This window comes from Nipponia nippon, unplaced genomic scaffold (genome assembly GCF_047370975.1).
Source record: "Nipponia nippon isolate SJK-2023a ecotype South Korea unplaced genomic scaffold, ASM4737097v1 scaffold_12, whole genome shotgun sequence".
In the NCBI taxonomy this organism is placed as follows: Eukaryota; Metazoa; Chordata; class Aves; order Pelecaniformes; family Threskiornithidae; genus Nipponia; species Nipponia nippon.
In genome coordinates, this window is record NW_028262313.1 from 23,979,869 (window position 1) to 23,998,248 (window position 18,380).

Sequence of the window (18,380 nt, forward strand, 5' to 3'; positions counted from 1 at the left end):
TCATGGCACATAACGTGCAAGGCTTCCTTTGCTCCCTTTTTGTTTTTCCCCATCTCTTCAGCTGGAAAGACTAATCCTAACAACGTAAGCTGGCAGGAGCCCACGGTCCCGATCAGATTACCACAGCGCAGGATGGGCCAGGGAGCCTGGCAGAGACCTCCTCCCCAGCGTCTCCAGCCGCATGTGCAGCTCATTACAGCATGAGTGCTCGCAGGGTGAAACCGCTCCCTGGCGAGGCTCAGAGCAAATCCCTGCCTAGGAGAGCTCAGCAGGTAGGCGGGCGCTGGAGCCGGGGCCATCGGCTCGGCCGTGGGGTGCACCCTCCGGCACGGGGGCCCGAGAGGGGCCGGGGAGGGCAGGAGCGGGCAGGTGGCTCCGGCAGGCGCTGGGACATCGCCTGGAGATGCTCCATGGCTCCATGGGTCCTGCCTGCCCCCGGCACAGGCAATGGCATGAGCCTGTGTGTGTCCTTTTATAAATTAACCTAATCCCACCTTAGCCACAGCTAGGTTTTGATTCGCCCCCCAGGCAAGCATACAGACTGCAAAATCTCATTTCTCGTGATTAGAAACCTTCTCCCGATTTTCATCCCGGGGTATTTGGGGCTGTTATTGCTGAGTTACCGTCAGGGTACAGAAGGACAGGGTGAAGGTTTGTCAGAGATAATTTGGGGAGGGAAATGGTGATACTGAGATGGGAGCCGCGTGCCAGGACTGCAGCTGGAGGGTGCTGCTGCAGCCAGGAGCCGGAGATGAAGAGCGGGGCCGGGGCCATGTGCTGGGAGCGGTGCGGGATGCGGGGAGAGGCTGGATAAAGCATGCAGGGATGGGTGGGCTTGGGAGCAGCCCCCATCTGCCCTCCCATCGCAGGCGAGCCGCCTGCCCAGGTCTCGCTGCGGCTGCGGCACCGACCTGCGCCCAAAGGGTCCGTTGCAGCCACAGCTGCCACCGCGGGTACCGGGGGCTGGCGGCAAATCTCGCTGCATGATTCACCCAGAGTCGCTCGGGCTCCGGGCTTGCTGGTCAAGCATAAAATGCTTCAACCCAGAAACTAACAAAAGATCCTTGTTAAAGCTGGAGAACACAAACGGCAGCGATGCAGAACGGCGGCCGCACCCCGCGCCTGTGCCCGCTGTGTCCCCTGCCGGGGGCGGGCGCGGGGTCTCGATGCCCAGGTACCACAAGCTGAAGCAGCAGCTCGAGGCTTTGGGGTTTTTTTTCCCTTTTTTCCTGGCTCCTTGTTTCTCTGAAGTTTCCTTTTGGGGCTGTAATTTCTCCAGGGATGGACGCCTTCAAAACAACAGTGTTTCAGGGAAAGAAATTGTTTTCTTTTTCTATTAGACCTTGTAGTAAATGATTACAGATTGGAACGAGCACCGGGGCACTATCCCAACAATTCTGCTGTTCCAACCCACAGGTACGTGGTTTGCTTTCTTAAGGAAAATGTTTTGATTTCATCTGAGTAAGAAAAATATTTTCCAGCATAAGTAAAACCTTGTAGGTTTTTATACAGAGAAAAGATATCAAAACAAGAAGTTTCAAAGCTTGAGCGAGAAATTCCCAGAGGAAGAATTTGGAGAGGTTAAAGGCAGACTTCAGTAGACACATCTATATGATAAATTTAGAATTGAAATGTACTTAGTAGAGCACTGACATCTTAAATTTATGTGCTGCAGAGAGACCCCGCAAAGGTGCAGGAATCCACCCACGCAGGCCTTCTCGCAAGCTCAGAGGCTTAGTTTTAAGTTCCATAACGCCCCGTGGCCCACCTCGCGGCACAATTAACAGCCGAACGCTCTGATTTAGGACCAGCTTTCTACACCGGACGTTTTCTTGGCAACCGTCAGGAGCATTACTTGGCCTATACCTCCATAAATCAAGAGTTGGGCCACCAAAAAAACCCCTGCAATTGGCTTAAAAAAATCAGTAGATGCTTGAACGAGTAAAAGCTGTAATGTTTTTTATTTTCCTTGTATTTTCAGAAGTTTATGTAAGAAGTGCTTTCACAGCCTCTCTTGGAGTCTGCGCGAGAGCTCCTAACAGGCAGAAGCTCTGAAGATTCTTGAAATCGTACGTAAAACATTGCCATTCCCATGGAGGCTTAGAGAAATACACCCCCTCGCCCCGCAGCAAATTCCCCCCCAGGACCTCCGTCCCCTCACGGCTCCAGCATCCCTTGCTCCGCGTCCCGCACACCCTGGTCCCTCACCGGTGCCTCGGCCCTGCGGGCTCATCCCGGCACCGCGCCGCTGCACCGTGCCCCTGCGGTCGCTCTGCTCCGGCGGGGACGGGATGCGCAGGGCCCTGCTCGCCCCCTCCTTGGCGTCTACCCGCCGGCGGTGGTGGGAGGCGGCAGTGATTTTGGACAAGGAGCAAACCCTGGAGCTGGCTGGCATTCCTCGTGTCAAGAGCACATGAGTCGGCGTGACCCCGCTGAGGTCTGCGGCTCCAGAGCCCGGCGCATCTGGAGGGCAGAGCCGCTCCCGGCGCCTCCCCCGGCTGTGCACAGCGCGGTTTGCCGGAGTCAGGCGGGACGCAGGAGGTGTCAAGTGTGCCGAGACACCAACATCAATGGTAGCGAGAAACAGGCAACCCCTGTCATCAAACAACCGCGTTTCTGGCGGCTCTAGCATCCCTCCAGCGCAGCAGCAATGCCTTCGCGCCGCATGCTCCTCGCCCGGTGTATCACGTACTGGTGCTGCAGGCGGCATCTCCTGAGAGGTAACGTGCAAGCAGCCCCTGCCGCCTTCCCTGCTGCCCCGGGCAGGGATGGGGCGAGCTGCAGGGGCGGTGGGGAGCTGCCCCGCAGGGAGGGCAGGTACAAGGGGGGCTGGGGGCCGGACCTGGGGCTCTGCAGCAGCGCTGAGCACAGCCCGGGTGCCGGAGGGGTCAGCGGGACGGTGGCAGCCGAGCTCTCTGCGGGCTCCAGGTGAAGCCTGGAGCTTTCATTAGTCTGTCCCGGAGGGAGTTGCAAAAACTTAAGTTACGCAAATTGGAGAAACTAAACTAAATTTGAAGGACTTTCATAATAAACAATTAGAAGAGTCCTTTACCACCAGGGTTTGTATAAATAGTTTAAGTTTTGTTTAAATAGTCCACAGGCAGTTTTAGACCCATGGGAAGCTAGTGTCCTGGTGGCTCCTGGTCCTGTTTCTGTTCCTTGACCGGGTGCTGTACGATCCCGCCAGTCACGGGACAGTTCAGCGGCCGCATTCTGAACCCTCAGTGCGATGCAGAGGCGCGCGTGGCCCGGGCCGCGTGCGCAGTATCAGCCTGCCTGCCGGCACAGCTCAGCATCGCGCCCCGTGCTCATCCAGCCGCGGAGCTGAGCCCGACTTGGCGAGGGGGACAGAGGAGCTGCCCGGGCCAGCGGGGACCGGCGCCTGTGGCCGCGGCTGGAGGAGGAGCGGGGGCCGTGGACGCTGGCCCAGCGGCGTGCTGGGGTCCCTGCAGCTGGAGTGGGTTTGGGCTGTGCTGCTGACCGAGGTTCATCCACGGCTCCTGAACTCATCCAGCGAGCAGACGTGGCCCCTCATTCTGGGGCAGCCTTGAGGGTCAGCGCGGCCTGAGCCCTGCTGCAATGGAGGGCGTGCAGGGAAACGGTCGCCAGCGCAGCTGTGTCAGCGCGCGCAGCGCGCCCAGGGCCCCTGGGGAGGTACGCCACTGTCGCAATGTGTGTTTAAAGCGACTCCTTATCGTTTTAGGAAATAGAACAATTTTTCTGGTTTAAGATTTTCCCACTGGCTGTTCTAAGGACAAAGGCAAGCTAACTGCTTTAAAGCATGGAGCCATTTTAGGGCTGCTTGACATGAGATGTTTACAGGGAAGAAAAAAAAAAAAAAAAAAAAAAAAAGAGGCAAGATTGATTCCTCACGTGGTTTCTGCTGCTCGAGCCCCTCCTGCAGCAGACGGGCCCCTGCGCCTTTCTCGGGAGAGCGGCCGTGTCCCGGGCAGCCCCGCTCGCGCGGCTGGCGGGGTCTTTCAGAAAAGGTCCCACTGCATTTGTCATCGCAAAGGTCCAGAAAGGGCAGCCGGCAGCCTCCCTGGGAGAGGGGCTATTTGCTAACGGGGCCAGGAGGGTCAGGGCCTGGAATCTGCAGACACCCACAGAAAAATGTACCTGGCAGCGTGAAGTGGAGCTCTGCAGCCCTCTTAGACCTCCCAGCAAGCCCTCCTCCCTGCTGAAAAGTGTTGCTTTTTCTAAATTGAATGGTTATTATGGATATTAAGTGGGTTTCTGCTCCAGAGCAAGACCGTTGCCAAGGACAGAGCACTTGGTCCCTTCCCTCCAGAGGCTGGGCTGCGCTGAGCGCCCCAAGCCCCCATCTCCGCTGGCGGGGAGGGCTGGGGCGGCTCTCACCCGGGTTGAGGAGCACAGCTTTGCCTGGCAGGAGCTGCCCATCCTGCATCCCTTTGGGCTGCCCGAGCCCTGGCTCTGCCTGCACAGCCGGTTCAGCGCTTGGACTTTGCTCTCCTGTGGTCACAGCAGAGACGGAGACACCCGAGCGCCAGCCACGGCCCTGAGCACAGCCGGGAGAGCCCGCCGGTGCCCTGCTCGCGGTGCCCGGCCCCTGCTCGGCTGGCAGTGTCCTGGCCTCGGCTAGAGGTGATGCCGCGGGGCAGAGACAGGGCAGCCCTGCCAGCGCCGGTGGCAGTGAGCTCGCAGCCTCCCGACCGAGGTGCTGGGTGCGCAGCAGCCGCACCACCGCCCTGCCACCCAGCTGGGAACGGGGCTGTGTCGCAAGCAGCAAAGAGGGGGAAGTGTCTTTTTTTTTTTTTTTTTTTTTTCATGACCACCTTCATGAGATGTCCTAGGTGTGTCTCTTCTCCCTCTGTTTCTGTGTAGAAACACGCCGCCCTGAGGTGCCCCTCACCAACGCAAGCGTCAGGCCTGGTTGCCTGGGCTCGTCGCTCGCCCACCCTGGAGCCCTTCCACGCCTGCAGCCACCCTGTCTCCTGTGCCCAGGCTCCTTCCTCTGGCTGGGGGACGACGAACGACCGTCAGAGCCAATGGGCAGCGATCGGTGCAGCGCGGCAGCGGCAGCTCTGCGACCCGGTTAAGAGGCAAAGGAGCCCTATGTGTGTCTGCGAGCCACCACAAGGACTTGCCAAAAGACAGACTCAAGTGACACTGGCAGCTTCATCTGGAGACCTTGTGCTCTGAATTCAGAGCCAGGGCAGAGTTGACCAATTCTACCATTCTTAGTCCCAGAAACCGTCCTTGCCAGACATTGCCTGGTCGCGTCTTACCTGGGCGTGCTTGGCTTTGGGCAGAGTAAGAAGGACAATGTTGGCTGAACCCATCCTGGACTTGGACACCACAGTGACCTTCTTATTCCTCACAGTAACCGGACTCTATTTGGAGAGCTCGGTGCCGGTCAGTTGGAGAGCAGAGGCTTCTCCAAGGGTGGCTCCGGAGCACTCCAGGCACGTGGCTCAGCACGAGAGCCGGCACCGCGCCAGCACCGCGGCAGTCACCAGCTCTGCCAGGCTGCACAGCTCGCACGCTCTTAGAAGCGGTCAGGGGCATCACCAATTTCAAGGTAATTTGTAGGTCATGGTGAACGTCGCGGTGGATGGATGCACGATGTGCAGCAGGAATGGCTGGAGCACAACAGAGCAAAACTGGTTCAGATGAATCGAGTTTGCCCTTTTGGCCAGACCCAGTCCCCCGCAGACGCTCAGACTCATGTCCTTACTGTTCCATACAGGGAAATACTGTGCAAGCCACAGAGGCCGGCCTAGGACTGGGAGATGCGTAGCCACGGGAAGGACTGGGTCCATCACCCCATGAGATGTTGGACCGGCGGCTCCTGGAGGTCCCGGGGGACACCGGTGGCCAAGTAACAGTCTGACGGGGGACACCGACGTTGACAGGTATCCGAGACAGCACCGCAGCCCGGGAACAGTGGCGGATTGTTCGTGTCGATTAAGGGTGAATTTTGAAAGTAACACGTTCATTTTGAACCGTGACTCACACAGAGGGACGGGACCAGATTCTCTGCAGGAGACTACACGACACCACTCCACATGGGCAAGGGGCTTTGCGCTGCTCAGTACATTGTGCTTGCGGGGTATCGGTACATCTACCACTGCTGTGCAATTACGCACCACACAGTGCCAGCTATTTGTGGCCTGATGAGGTATTGTTTTTTTCCCAAGCTCTTTGGTTTGTCTCACAGCGAACAAAATCTTGACCCTGTGCAGTATTCGCATCTGTACTTTGAATTTAAAAAGCGGGCTGATAAGCAGCCTTTGTTATTACTTGGAGAGGGTAGGTCAATTTTATAACACAGTTCCAGAAGAACGGATTTACAACTGCTCATAAAGATACTGAAAACAACAAGAGGAGGAGGACACTGGCCTTTATTAGCGCCTTGCTTTGAAAAATACATTAATCAAATAAAATTCAATTTAAAAGACCCAAAGAGGCATATACAAAAGGATTAGTCAATTGATGTGTAAATGAATTAGCAGTTCAGACGTGATTAATAGCAAAATCTGACTGTGAAAAACAGCCTATGAATAACCCAACATACAGCCTCGGCCACTGAAAAATGACCCCCTTACTCCTGGCATCGTCAACAGCCAATGCTTGTCACACCGGATAATGTTTTTCATGCACATAACTGAAACAAAAGCCAAATACACGCAGAGAGCAGTGTTCCAACAAATGAGATTCTGCCTTTATTATACTTAGAAAAACAACAGATTTCAAGATTACAAAAAGAGCCGAACACCAAGCGTGAAGGTCTGCCCTGTGGCACAGCACAGGCCGAGCGCTTGCATGGCACCCAAGCACGGACTGAAACAGTAGAAAAGTGAGTGTTTTCATTCCCCCTAGCATCGCGTAACGGGTTCTGCCTTTATCGTGGATGGCAGACAGGCTCCTCGAATTGCTGTCCTTCAGTCCCACACGGTGACTGCTGAGTCACAGTGGTCTCCTGGGCATCCCCCACCGCCTCTCGCTGGCCAAGGCAGCGGCCGTCACTGCTCTCCAGCCTCGCTGATGTCGCAACATTGTGGGTCTCTGCTTTCCTTATTCAATGTACTCCGGGCCAGATCATAGCTCCAATTAAAAAAAAAAAGGAGCAGTGGCAACAATCCAACTAACAACCTTTTCTAGAAGCAGAATTTACCTCAGACGCTATTAATTTAGGCAAAACACTGCCATTTCTGCAAGGTGACGGAGAAGACAATTGTCGTACAATTGCAACTGTAATAAAATGATACGTGCACGCTTCCACCTTGCTGCGCATCTTGCGGCGGACAAAGGCTCGCAGCGCAGCAGCAGAGTCCCACCCCGACAGGGCAGAGGCTTTTCCGTGTCACGCGTGGGAAGCCGAAAGCTCAGCCCTCACCTTGGAGCCAGGCCTAGGGAAATAACCACGTTACTGTACCTGAAGTCCTTCTGCCCATTCTGCAGCCTACTCGGTCGTCTTTTGTAACCCTGTGGTGTTCGCTTCATGACTGTACTCAGCTACGGTGAAAGGAGCAATTGCAGAGACATTATGCTTTGTTACTTCCATGAATCTAGCTGTGAGCTGGGAGTCCTCCCCAGGCAAAAAGGCACCAGCGATGAGCTTTTTAGCTTATTACAAAGAAAATAAAATATATCAATATAGAGAACTCTTTTTATTACAGAGACATGTTAACGAATAGAAACAGCATTAAATTGCCACAGAACACAAAATACCTGGCACAGAGAGCAGCTTATTACAAATTTGCTGTGGTTTTACGTGTGGCATAGATATTTACTTTTTGAATCACAAGCGCAGGTTCCCCTGCCATTTTAAAAGGGAACGAGCCCAAGTCCCCCCGTGCTGCCTGGCAGCAGGGGAGCAAGCGCAGGCGGGCGCGGGAAGGCTGCAGCCAGCGCCGTCCCCCCCGACGGCGCTGGAGCTGCCCAGCCGTGCCCAGGGCCTGCAGCGCGTCGCCGTCCCCGCTGCCCCGGGCAGCGCGGGGGGTCCCAGCCCTGCGGCGCTGGTGACCGCTGCCTGTCCCCCTGCCACGCGGGCATCTCGCGCGGCTGACGCCTTCCAGGTACTCTGCCATCCGACAGAAGGCACTGGGACGTGACAGCGCAGAGCTCGGCTCAGCCAGTCGTTATCGTACAAGAAAGGACTTCTGTGCCTCTAAAAGTCTACTTTGAAACAGCCAGAAAACAGCTACCGCTCTATAATTCCAGTATTCTGCCCTAAAGTGCAAGGACACTCTGTGCAGTCAAAGAGGGCAGAAATAAAGGACACTCTGTTGTCCCCCAAGTGCAAATACTATCCCTGTCTAACCAGCATCAGCTTCAAGAAAGCTGGAGAAGCAGGTATCGACACCAGACTATGCCAGTGTATGCTCCGTTCATGCCAATAAAGGCTGGACCTTTGAAAACTGGGCAGTACCTAACCAGAAAAAATTATTAAATTGAAAGTTTCCATTAACGTTGGCACATACTGACTCATCTCCTGAAGAATATTTAGTTGCAATCGGGAAAGAAACTCTCTTAAAGCATTACATTAAATAGGTATCTTTAGCAATATAAAATGGGGCATGCCTTTTTATATATATATATATATATATAAAAAATATATGTTTAAGATATGTTATTGAAACATCTAGGGGGAGAGATCAGTAAGTGGAGCGAGAGCCGCACGTAGCAGGGAGCTGCAGAGCCAGCCTGTGTTGGCAAGTGGCCCTGCAAGGGAGGCCACCGCTTCCCTGCGGCCCGGGCGGCAGGCGACACTGGGTACCACCTCAGCATCCCTGCCGACCACGGCCACGACCCCGCTGGCGCCGCACGGGCCAGAGCGCCAAGCGTGAAACCAGCGCGTGGTGGTAAAGGCGGTGAGCGTCCTGCCCTCCCTCCACAGGGCTGCCCCACTCGGTATTTACCTTGCCGTGCACGGTGCGTGACGCTCATTGCTCTGGCTTAACTCCATTTTTCCTGAAGCCAAGCACAAAGGGCCTTTGACTTCTGTGGGAAGGGTGTTCAGATGCTGCCAGGCTCTCCAGAAACATTCACTCCGAGAGCCCCTACCCTAGCTCTCACTCCTGCTAAGCAAAGCTGCCTGCTGACCGCGGCTGGCGCTGGCAGGAGCCTGCTGGGCGAAGGTGCGTGAAGGTGGGCGAAGGTCTGCGGCCGCTGGCCCAGGAACGCTGCCTGCCCGGGCACGCAACTGGCCCGCTGCTGGCATTACGTAGGATTGAGGAAGAGCTCTTCCTGCGCTAACTAAAGGCAACCTCATCTTGCAGCCTTTATCTCATGAAATTGTACCCTTCCGTGCAAAAATGCTGCTCCTGGGCCGACGCCAACGGGTGTGTTCCTTGTCTTCCATCTGCTGCCTTCGGCAGGAGCTGATGGTCTGAGCCGTGACGCAGATGAAGCCAGCACAAAAGCCCACACATCCTAGATAAACCAGAGCAGAGCCAGTGAAACCAAAGGGGGACTTGGACGTGGTTTGCTCCCCGGCCGGGCGAGGCAGCGATGCCAAGGGGGTCCCCTCTCCCGGGGCTCGGCCGTCCCGAGGGAAGCCTCAGGGACAGCTTCTACGTGATTGTGAAGATGGTGAAATTCTCTTTGCTTTATTAAAGCGAAACTAGACAAGAAAACGCAGAAGAAAACACAAAGTACAAAGATGTATGGCAGGATCTGGACTTTGGTATTAAGCCTCTTCTTTCCCCAGTTCCTGCAGCAGCCCATGAAAATAAACAAGGAAACAGTGTTAACTCTCCCTGGCAAAGAGACACCCAGGTGCCAGTGATCCTGGTTCCCGCATCCTCCAGCCATCCCTCTGATGGTATCACAAAAGGTCAACTTCTGAATAAAAAGTTGCAGAAGTTTGCTTTGATGCTGCAGAGAGGCCGACGACAAGCCCAGTGCCGGGCTGGAGCCCACAGGCGGCTCTGCCTGTCGACAGCGGCAGCCGGGCGCTCCCCTGCCCCACCGGCCGGGGGTGCTGCGCGGGAGCTCCTGCTCCTTTCTTAAAGCACGCGCGGCTGGAGAGGCATCAAGCACGAGTCGCACGCATCTGGCAGATGACGCATAGGCAGTATCCCCTTCTAAACCATTTTTCATTTGCACTATGCTTCCACCAGCAAATCAGTGTATGCAAGTCCCTATTAAGTTTCTTTTCTTCCCAATCTATCTCCCAGAAAGAAAGTACCCAGCAGGATACCTCCACTCTCATTAACTAATGAAAACTTTACTGACATGAGCCTGTGCAAAACATAAAGCTCTCCAAAGGAGCTATTCAGCGGGCTCGTAAACATCCTCCTGTTGATGACAGAGGTCAGGGCATTTCCAACCCGGTTATTCACTGTATTCTTCTGCTACTAGCCAGAAAATGTTCAAGAAGAGAGGAATGCACCAGCAGGATTTTTTTACTGGTTCATTTGCAAATATTAGTAGATCATATCAACATTTAAAATGCTCGCAGCCCTCTAAAACAGAACACCGTCCTGTTGGCTGGCACTCAGGAAGGTTATCTACGGATTCTGTTGCCACCTACGTGAAGGGATTTCAGGAGGAAGAGCACGACCAGAGCCATATCTAGCAGGGGAGGAAAACCCATTACAAATAACTGCAAAGAGAGACCCTCTCCTTCGATAGCTTGGGGTTTTTTTCTCTACCCCTTCCCTTAATGAAAATCCCATAGCATGATTGGAAAGTACCAGGAAAATTAACTGTTTGCTCTTGCCGAGAGTTTGCAAAGAACCCAGGCGCACCATGAGGGCGTTTGCTGAAGAGCCGACGGGGATGCAAGCAGCAGAAGCGTTAGTGCTGTTTTCTGCACGACATGTACGTGGCAATTAATTGGCCTCAACCTCCTTCCCTTCACTTTGAAAGACATCCGACAACCACGAATAGCTGGTTTTACGCAGGGGGAACACAGCACGATCTGGTGCACTTGTCTGGCCAGGTTCACCTCTCCGGACTCTGGCATTTGCTCGGTGCTCGTGGCGTCTCTGTGCCGGAGGACCACACCAGCGCTCTGGGTGGGCACAGCTCCGCCACAAGCTCTGCGGCAAAACCACCGCCCGCCGACAAAGCGCGGGTGGCAGGGCACGGCCTCGCCGTTCGCCTGCGCCGGCACGAGGACCCCTCGTAGGTGTGTGTGTCAGCAAAGCCAGACTGCGCCGCAGCCCCCGATGAGAAGCACTACCCTGGCAAGAGCCTGTCCCGCTCTGACCAGGCGGCTTTGGTGGGCTCACGGCTGTGCGGGAACGGTGGAATTGAAATACCGCGGGGAATGCAGGCTTGGCCACTTTGTGGGAAGCAGAGCCCACCAAATAAACAAATCTGAATACGGGTGTTGGGTGGGCCGGCGTTTCCTTCTGAACTTGAGGTATGAAACAAGAGTCAAGACAACGCTTATGCCTGAAAAAACAACCTGCTTCTCCCAGGCATTCCTGCCTGCTAGGAGCCACCGCGGCCGCAGCCCATCAGCCTTTGCTGTTTGCTGTTTGTGGACCGAGGGCCGCTGTCAGCCAGGGCACCGTTATCCATCCCCACGGCAGAGCTGCAGCCGGTGCCGGTGCCGCGTCCGCCCGGGCGCAGGCTGTGCCACGGCCACGCCACGCTGAGCTGCTGGGGCCAGGCGGCGCGCGCAGGGCAGCGTCTCCCGGGGCTGCAATCCACCGCTGCAATCAGCAGGAGCCGCGTGCGCCGCTCGGAGGGGCAGAAGGTCTCGTCGGCGTTTCCTTTACAACGCCCTGAAGCGCCATGGCAGCGGCAGCCAGTTACCACAGCCGCCTCCCAAAGGACAGGACTGACAGCAGGAGTCCCCTGGCCTCGCAGATCCCGGCCCCGCTGCTTTGCTCCCGGGACGCTTGTCTGCTGGCATCAGAAAGAATAATTGGGACAAAGAGAAAATAAGTACTGTAGCTGGAAAGCCGGGGTCTGCGGACACCCAGCGGGAGCAGAGCTGGTGAGGGGCTGGGCAGGGGGCTTCAGGTGCCCACGGGAGGAGGGAGAGCGTGAGGTCTGAGGACGTCAGGCACTTGCGGAGGTGGGTACGGCTGTGTTGGAGGAGCAGCAGCTGTTGAGGACGGGAATGTGACTGCTGAGCATCCGGGCATCTGCGGGGCAGACTGAGATCCAGCTTGACTGGCCGCAGGAAAAACATCCCAGGTGGAAAACAGTAGCCATCTGCCATCTTTGGGGATTTCCAAAGGTCATCTTCCTCTCCAGGCCTTTGGCTGACAACCCCATAACGCTCCATCAGCTAATACTAACACCCGTCCGCGCCGCTGCGTGGGCAGGGCTGCGGGGCCACGGACGGCGGCGGCGTGCTGTCCGGCGCAGACCCCGCAGCGGCTGCGCGGCAGCGTTCTGGCCCGGCAGCAGGTCCTCTAAATTCATCAGGCTGCAAATTCGTCTCGTCCTCCCGACTCCTCTCTGTTTCTCTGCTGCAGTATTTTAACTCCTCTGCTTCCCAGCACCATAATGCAAATAAAACAGTCCCGAAGGAGGCCAGTAAAGTAACCCACGCCCAAACTTATAGGTTCTGTCTGGTCTTGTTCTGTTTTTTTTAAAAAAAAAAAACCAAACCCAGCAACTGCTGGCATTTCTCCCAATCTCCCGTGGCCCCGGGCCACTAAAAGTCACTGTGGAGAACAAAGGAGAGGGTGTAGACACGGTGCCGCTGCCACCGTGCCACAGTCCCCTGTCCCAGCACAGCGAGCCAGCCAAACCTAGGCAGAAGCCGGGGCAGGTAGTTCAGTTCAGAGGTACCTCAGGAAAAGTAGAAATCTCAGGAATCCCAGCAGGTAGTCGTTTGTTACTGTCCCTCTTCTCGGCGTACCGCCTCTGTAGAGGGGATTCCCCAAGGCACTGCAGTACATTAGTGCAGAAATAACAGGCAGGAGATGGCTGAAATGGGGGTGGCAGAACTGGGAGGTCCCTCCGGAAGATCACTGTGTGTGGAAGTAGATAGGCTTGACTTTTCCAGACAGGATCTTGGGAACCTGCACAGAGATGATCTCGGCCATCATTTCAGGGTAGTCCACGCTCACCATATGTGCCTTAATTAAAAGGTCAAACGTAAACTGATGCAGATCCTTGGCAATCTGGGAAAGGAAGAAAGTTTGTTAAACGAGAAGCCCCCGGTCAGCGATTTCTCTGGGAAGACACCGCGCAGCCGGCAGCCGGCGCAGCGGGTCAGGGCCGGACTTCGCTGCAGCGGGACCTGCTTTGCTCTCTGGCCATCGCTGCCCTGCTGGCCGTTACCAGACGGCAGGCAGGCATCCTGGGGAGGAGCGGGGCAACGACCCAGCCTGGCAGCATGTCTTAGTACGATTAATACACATGTAGCGTATTTTGCCATGGCCCTTCACACTCTGACGTGACTGAGTCCCACAGAAATGGGGATGTATAAAAATGGCACCTTCTTACCCCTACAGCAACTTGTCTTACTGTGTGCAGATGCTGACGACTTTGCTTCTTAAAAATTACTTTTGGCTTGTAGACATATAACTGCACGGGCACGGAGCCGAGCCCCAGGAAAGAGGAAAGGTCTGGCTCACATTTCACCAGTACAACTCTAAGTATAGAGAATTTGTTTTCACTGCTGGGATCAGAAAAGATTCATTGGGGGTGCTGAGATTTTGAGCTGTTCTGCTAGGCTGATGATGGAAAAGTATCATCTACAAAGAGTGTTTCATTGCTAAAAAAGGAAGCCCATAAACCCAAGCACAAGGGGGGTTATTGCAGGGAGCGGCAGACACGGCTAACTTGCACTCCCTCGGTAGTTAGTGGCTGTCTTTCTCTGTCGCTTAATCAGGGAGCACACTGCAATACTGTCCCGGCAAAGGTGTGCCACGGGTTAAAACACAAACCGCAAAGAATCACAGAATCATCGAACAGCCCAGGCCGGGAGGGACCTCGGAAGATCACCCGGTCCAGCCTTCCCTGGGAAAGGGGGCCTGGATGAGCCTGCCCAGCCCCTGCCCAACCGCATCCCGAAAGCCTCCAGGGATGGGGACTGCCGCCACCCTGGCGAGGTTGTTCCAGTGAACGATCATTCTCACTGTAAAAAGTTTCTTTCTTATATCATTTCTTATGTGTATAGATAGACATTTCACTGTGCTCTCTTACAGGATGCACGGAGTCCAGGACCTTGGTGAGCTGGTAAAATCGCCGAGAGCAGGAGGTAGGGTTCTTCCTCTTGCAAGCGATGATACGGTCAAGTTCCTTAATGTAATTCATTCGAAGTTCATCAAAGAGCTTCTGGTTCTTCAGGCCATCCACTGGAACTGGATGGAACATGGGAAGGAAACAGTACGAGTTGCCAGAGTGGAGAGGATGAAAGAGCAGGAGGAAGGCTGAAGAAGTGGTCAGCACAGACCTAACAGGAAAGATCTGCCCACCAGCCCTGCTTCTGCTACGGCCCTCGCTCTGATCAGCTTGTTGGACTACTGCTAACCCAGGGACCCTTGTTCAGCACTTATTACAAAAGAGAGGCAAGGTAACAAGGCGCAGCGCTGTTTTCCCGCTCGGCAGCTGATGCTTGGAGACCACCATGATGACGGCGGTCAGGCTGAGGAGCAGCCTCCTGCGGGAGCCGCAGGGAAGGAGCGCTGCCCGGCACGGAGGCGGGATGGGCTAGCTGCAGGGGCTGGCGGCCTGATGCTTGGCAGCCCGTTGGCTCTGAGCAGCTCAGACTGAAGCAGAGAGGAGAACACCCACAGCCATCCCGTGGGACACAGGAGTACATGCATGCGCACAGGAAAAGCACCAGATACCTCCAGGGCGATACAGTATAGCAACGGGAGCCCTGCTGAGGAAAGGGCGTGAGTACTTACTAATACTGAAGAAGAGTAGAGCCTTCATACAGAGAAACTCCTGGGGTGTGATCTGAAGCCACCCAAACTCCTGGGAGAGGTGCCGCATCCTGACACACTGGCTGTACATCCTGGATTTGTGCATCCGGTACCTGGAGGGCAAGACGCGCAACGCCTGGCAGGGCAAGGCGCGCAACGCGCGGCAGGGCAAGGCGCGCAACGCGCGGCAGGGAGACCGAAGCGCTGCCTGTGTGGCCTGGGGGCAGGACACGCTGCCCGACCCCGCAGCCCCAGCCCTGCTGCCAACAGCCCGAGCTCTGCCTCGGGGGACGCTGGCAGCAACCGGCCTGCGCGCAGGAGAGGAACGTTTTCCAAAATGCCCGTGTGTAATCCTCTTTGTCTGGAAACGGATGACTACCTGGGATCTACGGGGTTCGTCTGACCCTCTGCCTTCCTGAAAAACGACTCAACGATTCACCAAAGGTGGCTCTCCGCGAGGGACGCGAAGCTGAGCGCAGAGCCCTCAGAGAGAAGGCGTGGTTCTGCTTACTGCTGTGCTGAGGTACTGTTTTTAAGCTCTTCTACCATAGTATCAACAAACCCTCCCCAGCTTTACGCTGACAGTACATCAGAGAGAACCCGTCAGGAACTTATGATATACGTTTGTTTCTGTTTCTGCTCCAGCTGACCAAGCAAGCTGAAAACAGGAACTCCAATCCCTTAGGGAAAAGGCGGGTCTGTATGGACCGGCCCTTCACACCCAGCACCAGCACTTGCTGCTGCCCTGATGGAAGTCGAACCCAAGGCAAGGCTGAGGGAAAGAGAAGAAGGACCAGGAGAGACTTTGCAACTCTCCTTTTTGCTCCTGGAGATCACGGCAGAGCAATCAGAGGGAAAAAGCAGGGCCCTCCTGCGCTCGGTTGGTCAGCTCTGAAAGCAGCGTTACTCAAGCCGCACGTTTCATACGCAGATGGGAAAGCACATTCCTTGTCTTGTTCTCATTTCTTACCTAGCCTGACCCAGACAAAGGACAACATCAGATTGCTGCTATTTTGCACTTACTCATTGAAGACCAAATCTGGAGCGAAGTAAAGCATCCTGGAATTGACGTTAGTGAAAGATCTCCAACCCATAGCAAACACCATAAGGCCCATCCAAGAGTACTGGATTATTGACATCTGGTCATCCACATGCAGGTTGCGAAATCCTAGTAAAAAATGAGAGAGGGATGTTACACATTAATATTGCCTCCCTGCAGTTACCAGGACTGCTTTCGTGCAGACTCCAGCCCCCTCGCAGTGCTCCCGTTAGGACAAGGCGGTCCACAGCCGGACCTCAGCTCGTCCCACGGCACGCAGACGCAGCCGGGTGACACGACCGCAGTGTCAGCAGCCAGGCGCTCACACCCTGACGGGCAATCGGAAACAGCCAAAGCACAAAACTGCAACTGGAAGGAGAGAAAGGGGATAAAGAAAAACACAAGCAGCAAAGCGTTTTAGACGAAGGCAGTGACAAGTGGTAATAAATGACACCTTCCCCCTAAGAGTCTCAAAGATCTTCACAAACTGTATTTGAAGGCTGTGCAACACCCAGTGAGGTGAACGAGCCGCATTCTGCAACAGCCTGGACAAACACGATACAGCAGGATGGGATTTAGTGGCTTCCCAAGGCCCTGCAGGATCACACGTCCAAGTGCAGGTGCTGAGCAGGTCCAGCTCCCCCGGCACCAGGCTCGCCCTGCCACAGCCCTCACTTCTGGCACTAATTAGACACCCAGACCGCCCGAGCCTTACTGCTCTGCGCCCACGGCATAACCCCCAAAGTCTTCGTTCCAAAACGTTCACAATTACCATGTGAGACAGCGCGTCAGAAGAAAGTGAAACGAACAGCCGATGAGGATTTGTCTGCTTTGCTCTGCTACCAGAAATAACTCAGCTGAAGGGGAGCGGGAGCCCCAGCAGTAACACAATTAACCGTATCGCAGTCTCCAGGCACTGAGGCAGAAACAAGCCCTCATTAACCAATTTCCTCCTTTGGTGCAATTCTGGCACTCAAGGAGAGAAGCTGAAAAACTTCCATTATTTTCAACCCGTTAGGACTTCACCAAATTGAAGTAAATGGATTTTAATGTACAATGCTCAGAGCCAGCGAGTAACCCCGAGGCCTCATCCCACGGTTAACAGTCCGCGTCGGTTTCTCTGTCAAACACACAACGCGTTTATCTAATGACTACAAAAACGAATATGAAAGCCTCTGCTGAATTGCAAGCTGAACAAAAATATCAAGTAAATTCAAATTAGCGTTACCAGATGGTGGTTCACAGTAAATCCCAGGCATGTTTACAACACACGCACAAACATCACCTCCAACACTGTACTTCTTTCCAGATTCTTGTAAGTAGTCCAATGTAATCTGGTTTCAAGAAAATCTTATGTTATTTCAATCAAATATTAAAGCAATTCTAACACCCTCAGGATATATTTATAACCCATTGAGGCAAGCATCTGTCTCTTGCTTGGGAAGCTGGCAACTGCAAACGAGCCCAAGTCATGTTTTATTGCTGACTAAACTGGCTTTACATTTGTACATTCTCCTTTCAGCTTCCGCGGCACCGGATTACAAAACTGAAGCTTGCATGCAAGTGGTGTCCTACCGAAGCTGAAGCGGTGATTTCCATCCGGAGGGCTCTCAGCTGAACAGGAGCCTTCTGGCAGCCGGAGTGAAACTCGTTAACAGCACACGAGTACAGACAAGGCATCTGGGCAACTCACGGACTTCATGAAATCAGTCATACTCCTCTCTAGGACATGTCTAAGTTAGATTTTCGTATTTAATTACCGTACTGCATGCTATAAAGAAAACCTTTCTATTCATCCAGTAAATTTGGTCAGAGATGAATTCACTGCCTAGTAAAACCTGCTCCGTACTTGCCACTGTTCTTTTTCCTTGCCTAGACTTTCTGAAAAGATTGGAAAAACTTGAGTTACTTGAAGAGGAGCCGTGCCGAAGCCCCTGCAGTTGGGACTGTGCGGTGAGTAGGCAGCGAGACGGTGCAGGGAACGCTCCCACGCTGGCACCAAGCGATGAGGACGAGCATTTTATCGGTCTGCTACACACTCATCCTCCCCCAAATCCCTAAGGTCGGGGTTTTCCCCTTTTTAAATTCCTCTTTGAAGGAAAAACTTATCTTGTCCTCTGAGGGAATTAGCAGACAACGCTCTATTAAAAAAACAGAGCGAACATGAAAGAGCAGATCAAGCCAAAGACGGACGGCCAGAACTTCTGCCGTAGTTTGAAGGCAGCTCGGAAGGCGGCTCAGCGCAGCCCTCCCGACAGGACGGCGAGGACACGCACCCCGGCGTGCTCGGGCGAAGGAGTTCCCCAGGAAAGACGCTCTTAACCGCCCAGATGAGAAAATCCTGCTAACACGAACGTATTTATGATGGCAGATGCACTGTCTTCAAAAGAGACGCAAGAACTTCCCTATGAGAAGTTGGGCCCAAGAGGTGCTCTAGGGCCAGAAATGAACTGCAAGCCAAGGCATGCTGGAGAGGATGAGGTGGGGGAGGAAGGCGGCAAATCGGAGGTCTCTGACCTTTGGTTTCC

The 18,380-nt window shown here is 54.5% G+C and overlaps 1 protein-coding gene across 2 annotated transcripts in view; it reads right to left on the bottom strand.

The window, feature by feature from the left end:
• Positions 1-6,347: 6,347 nt before the first annotated feature.
• AR (androgen receptor) overlaps positions 6,348-18,380 on the bottom strand; it is a 61,869-nt gene continuing 49,836 nt past the window's right edge. The window contains exons 5-9 of one of the 2 annotated variants that reach the window (XR_015702789.1): positions 15,837-15,981; positions 14,796-14,926; positions 14,089-14,246; positions 8,886-13,061; positions 6,348-7,590 (exon numbers count right to left, since the gene is read on the bottom strand). Coding sequence is in view for 1 of the 2 variants with exons in the window: in XM_087749237.1 (XP_087605363.1) it covers positions 12,906-13,061; positions 14,089-14,246; positions 14,796-14,926; positions 15,837-15,981 (590 nt within the window). In the remaining variant the exon portion in view is untranslated. Of the gene's footprint in view, positions 13,062-14,088; positions 14,247-14,795; positions 14,927-15,836; positions 15,982-18,380 lie in introns of both variants that reach the window. The other variant, XM_087749237.1, reaches the window with a different exon arrangement.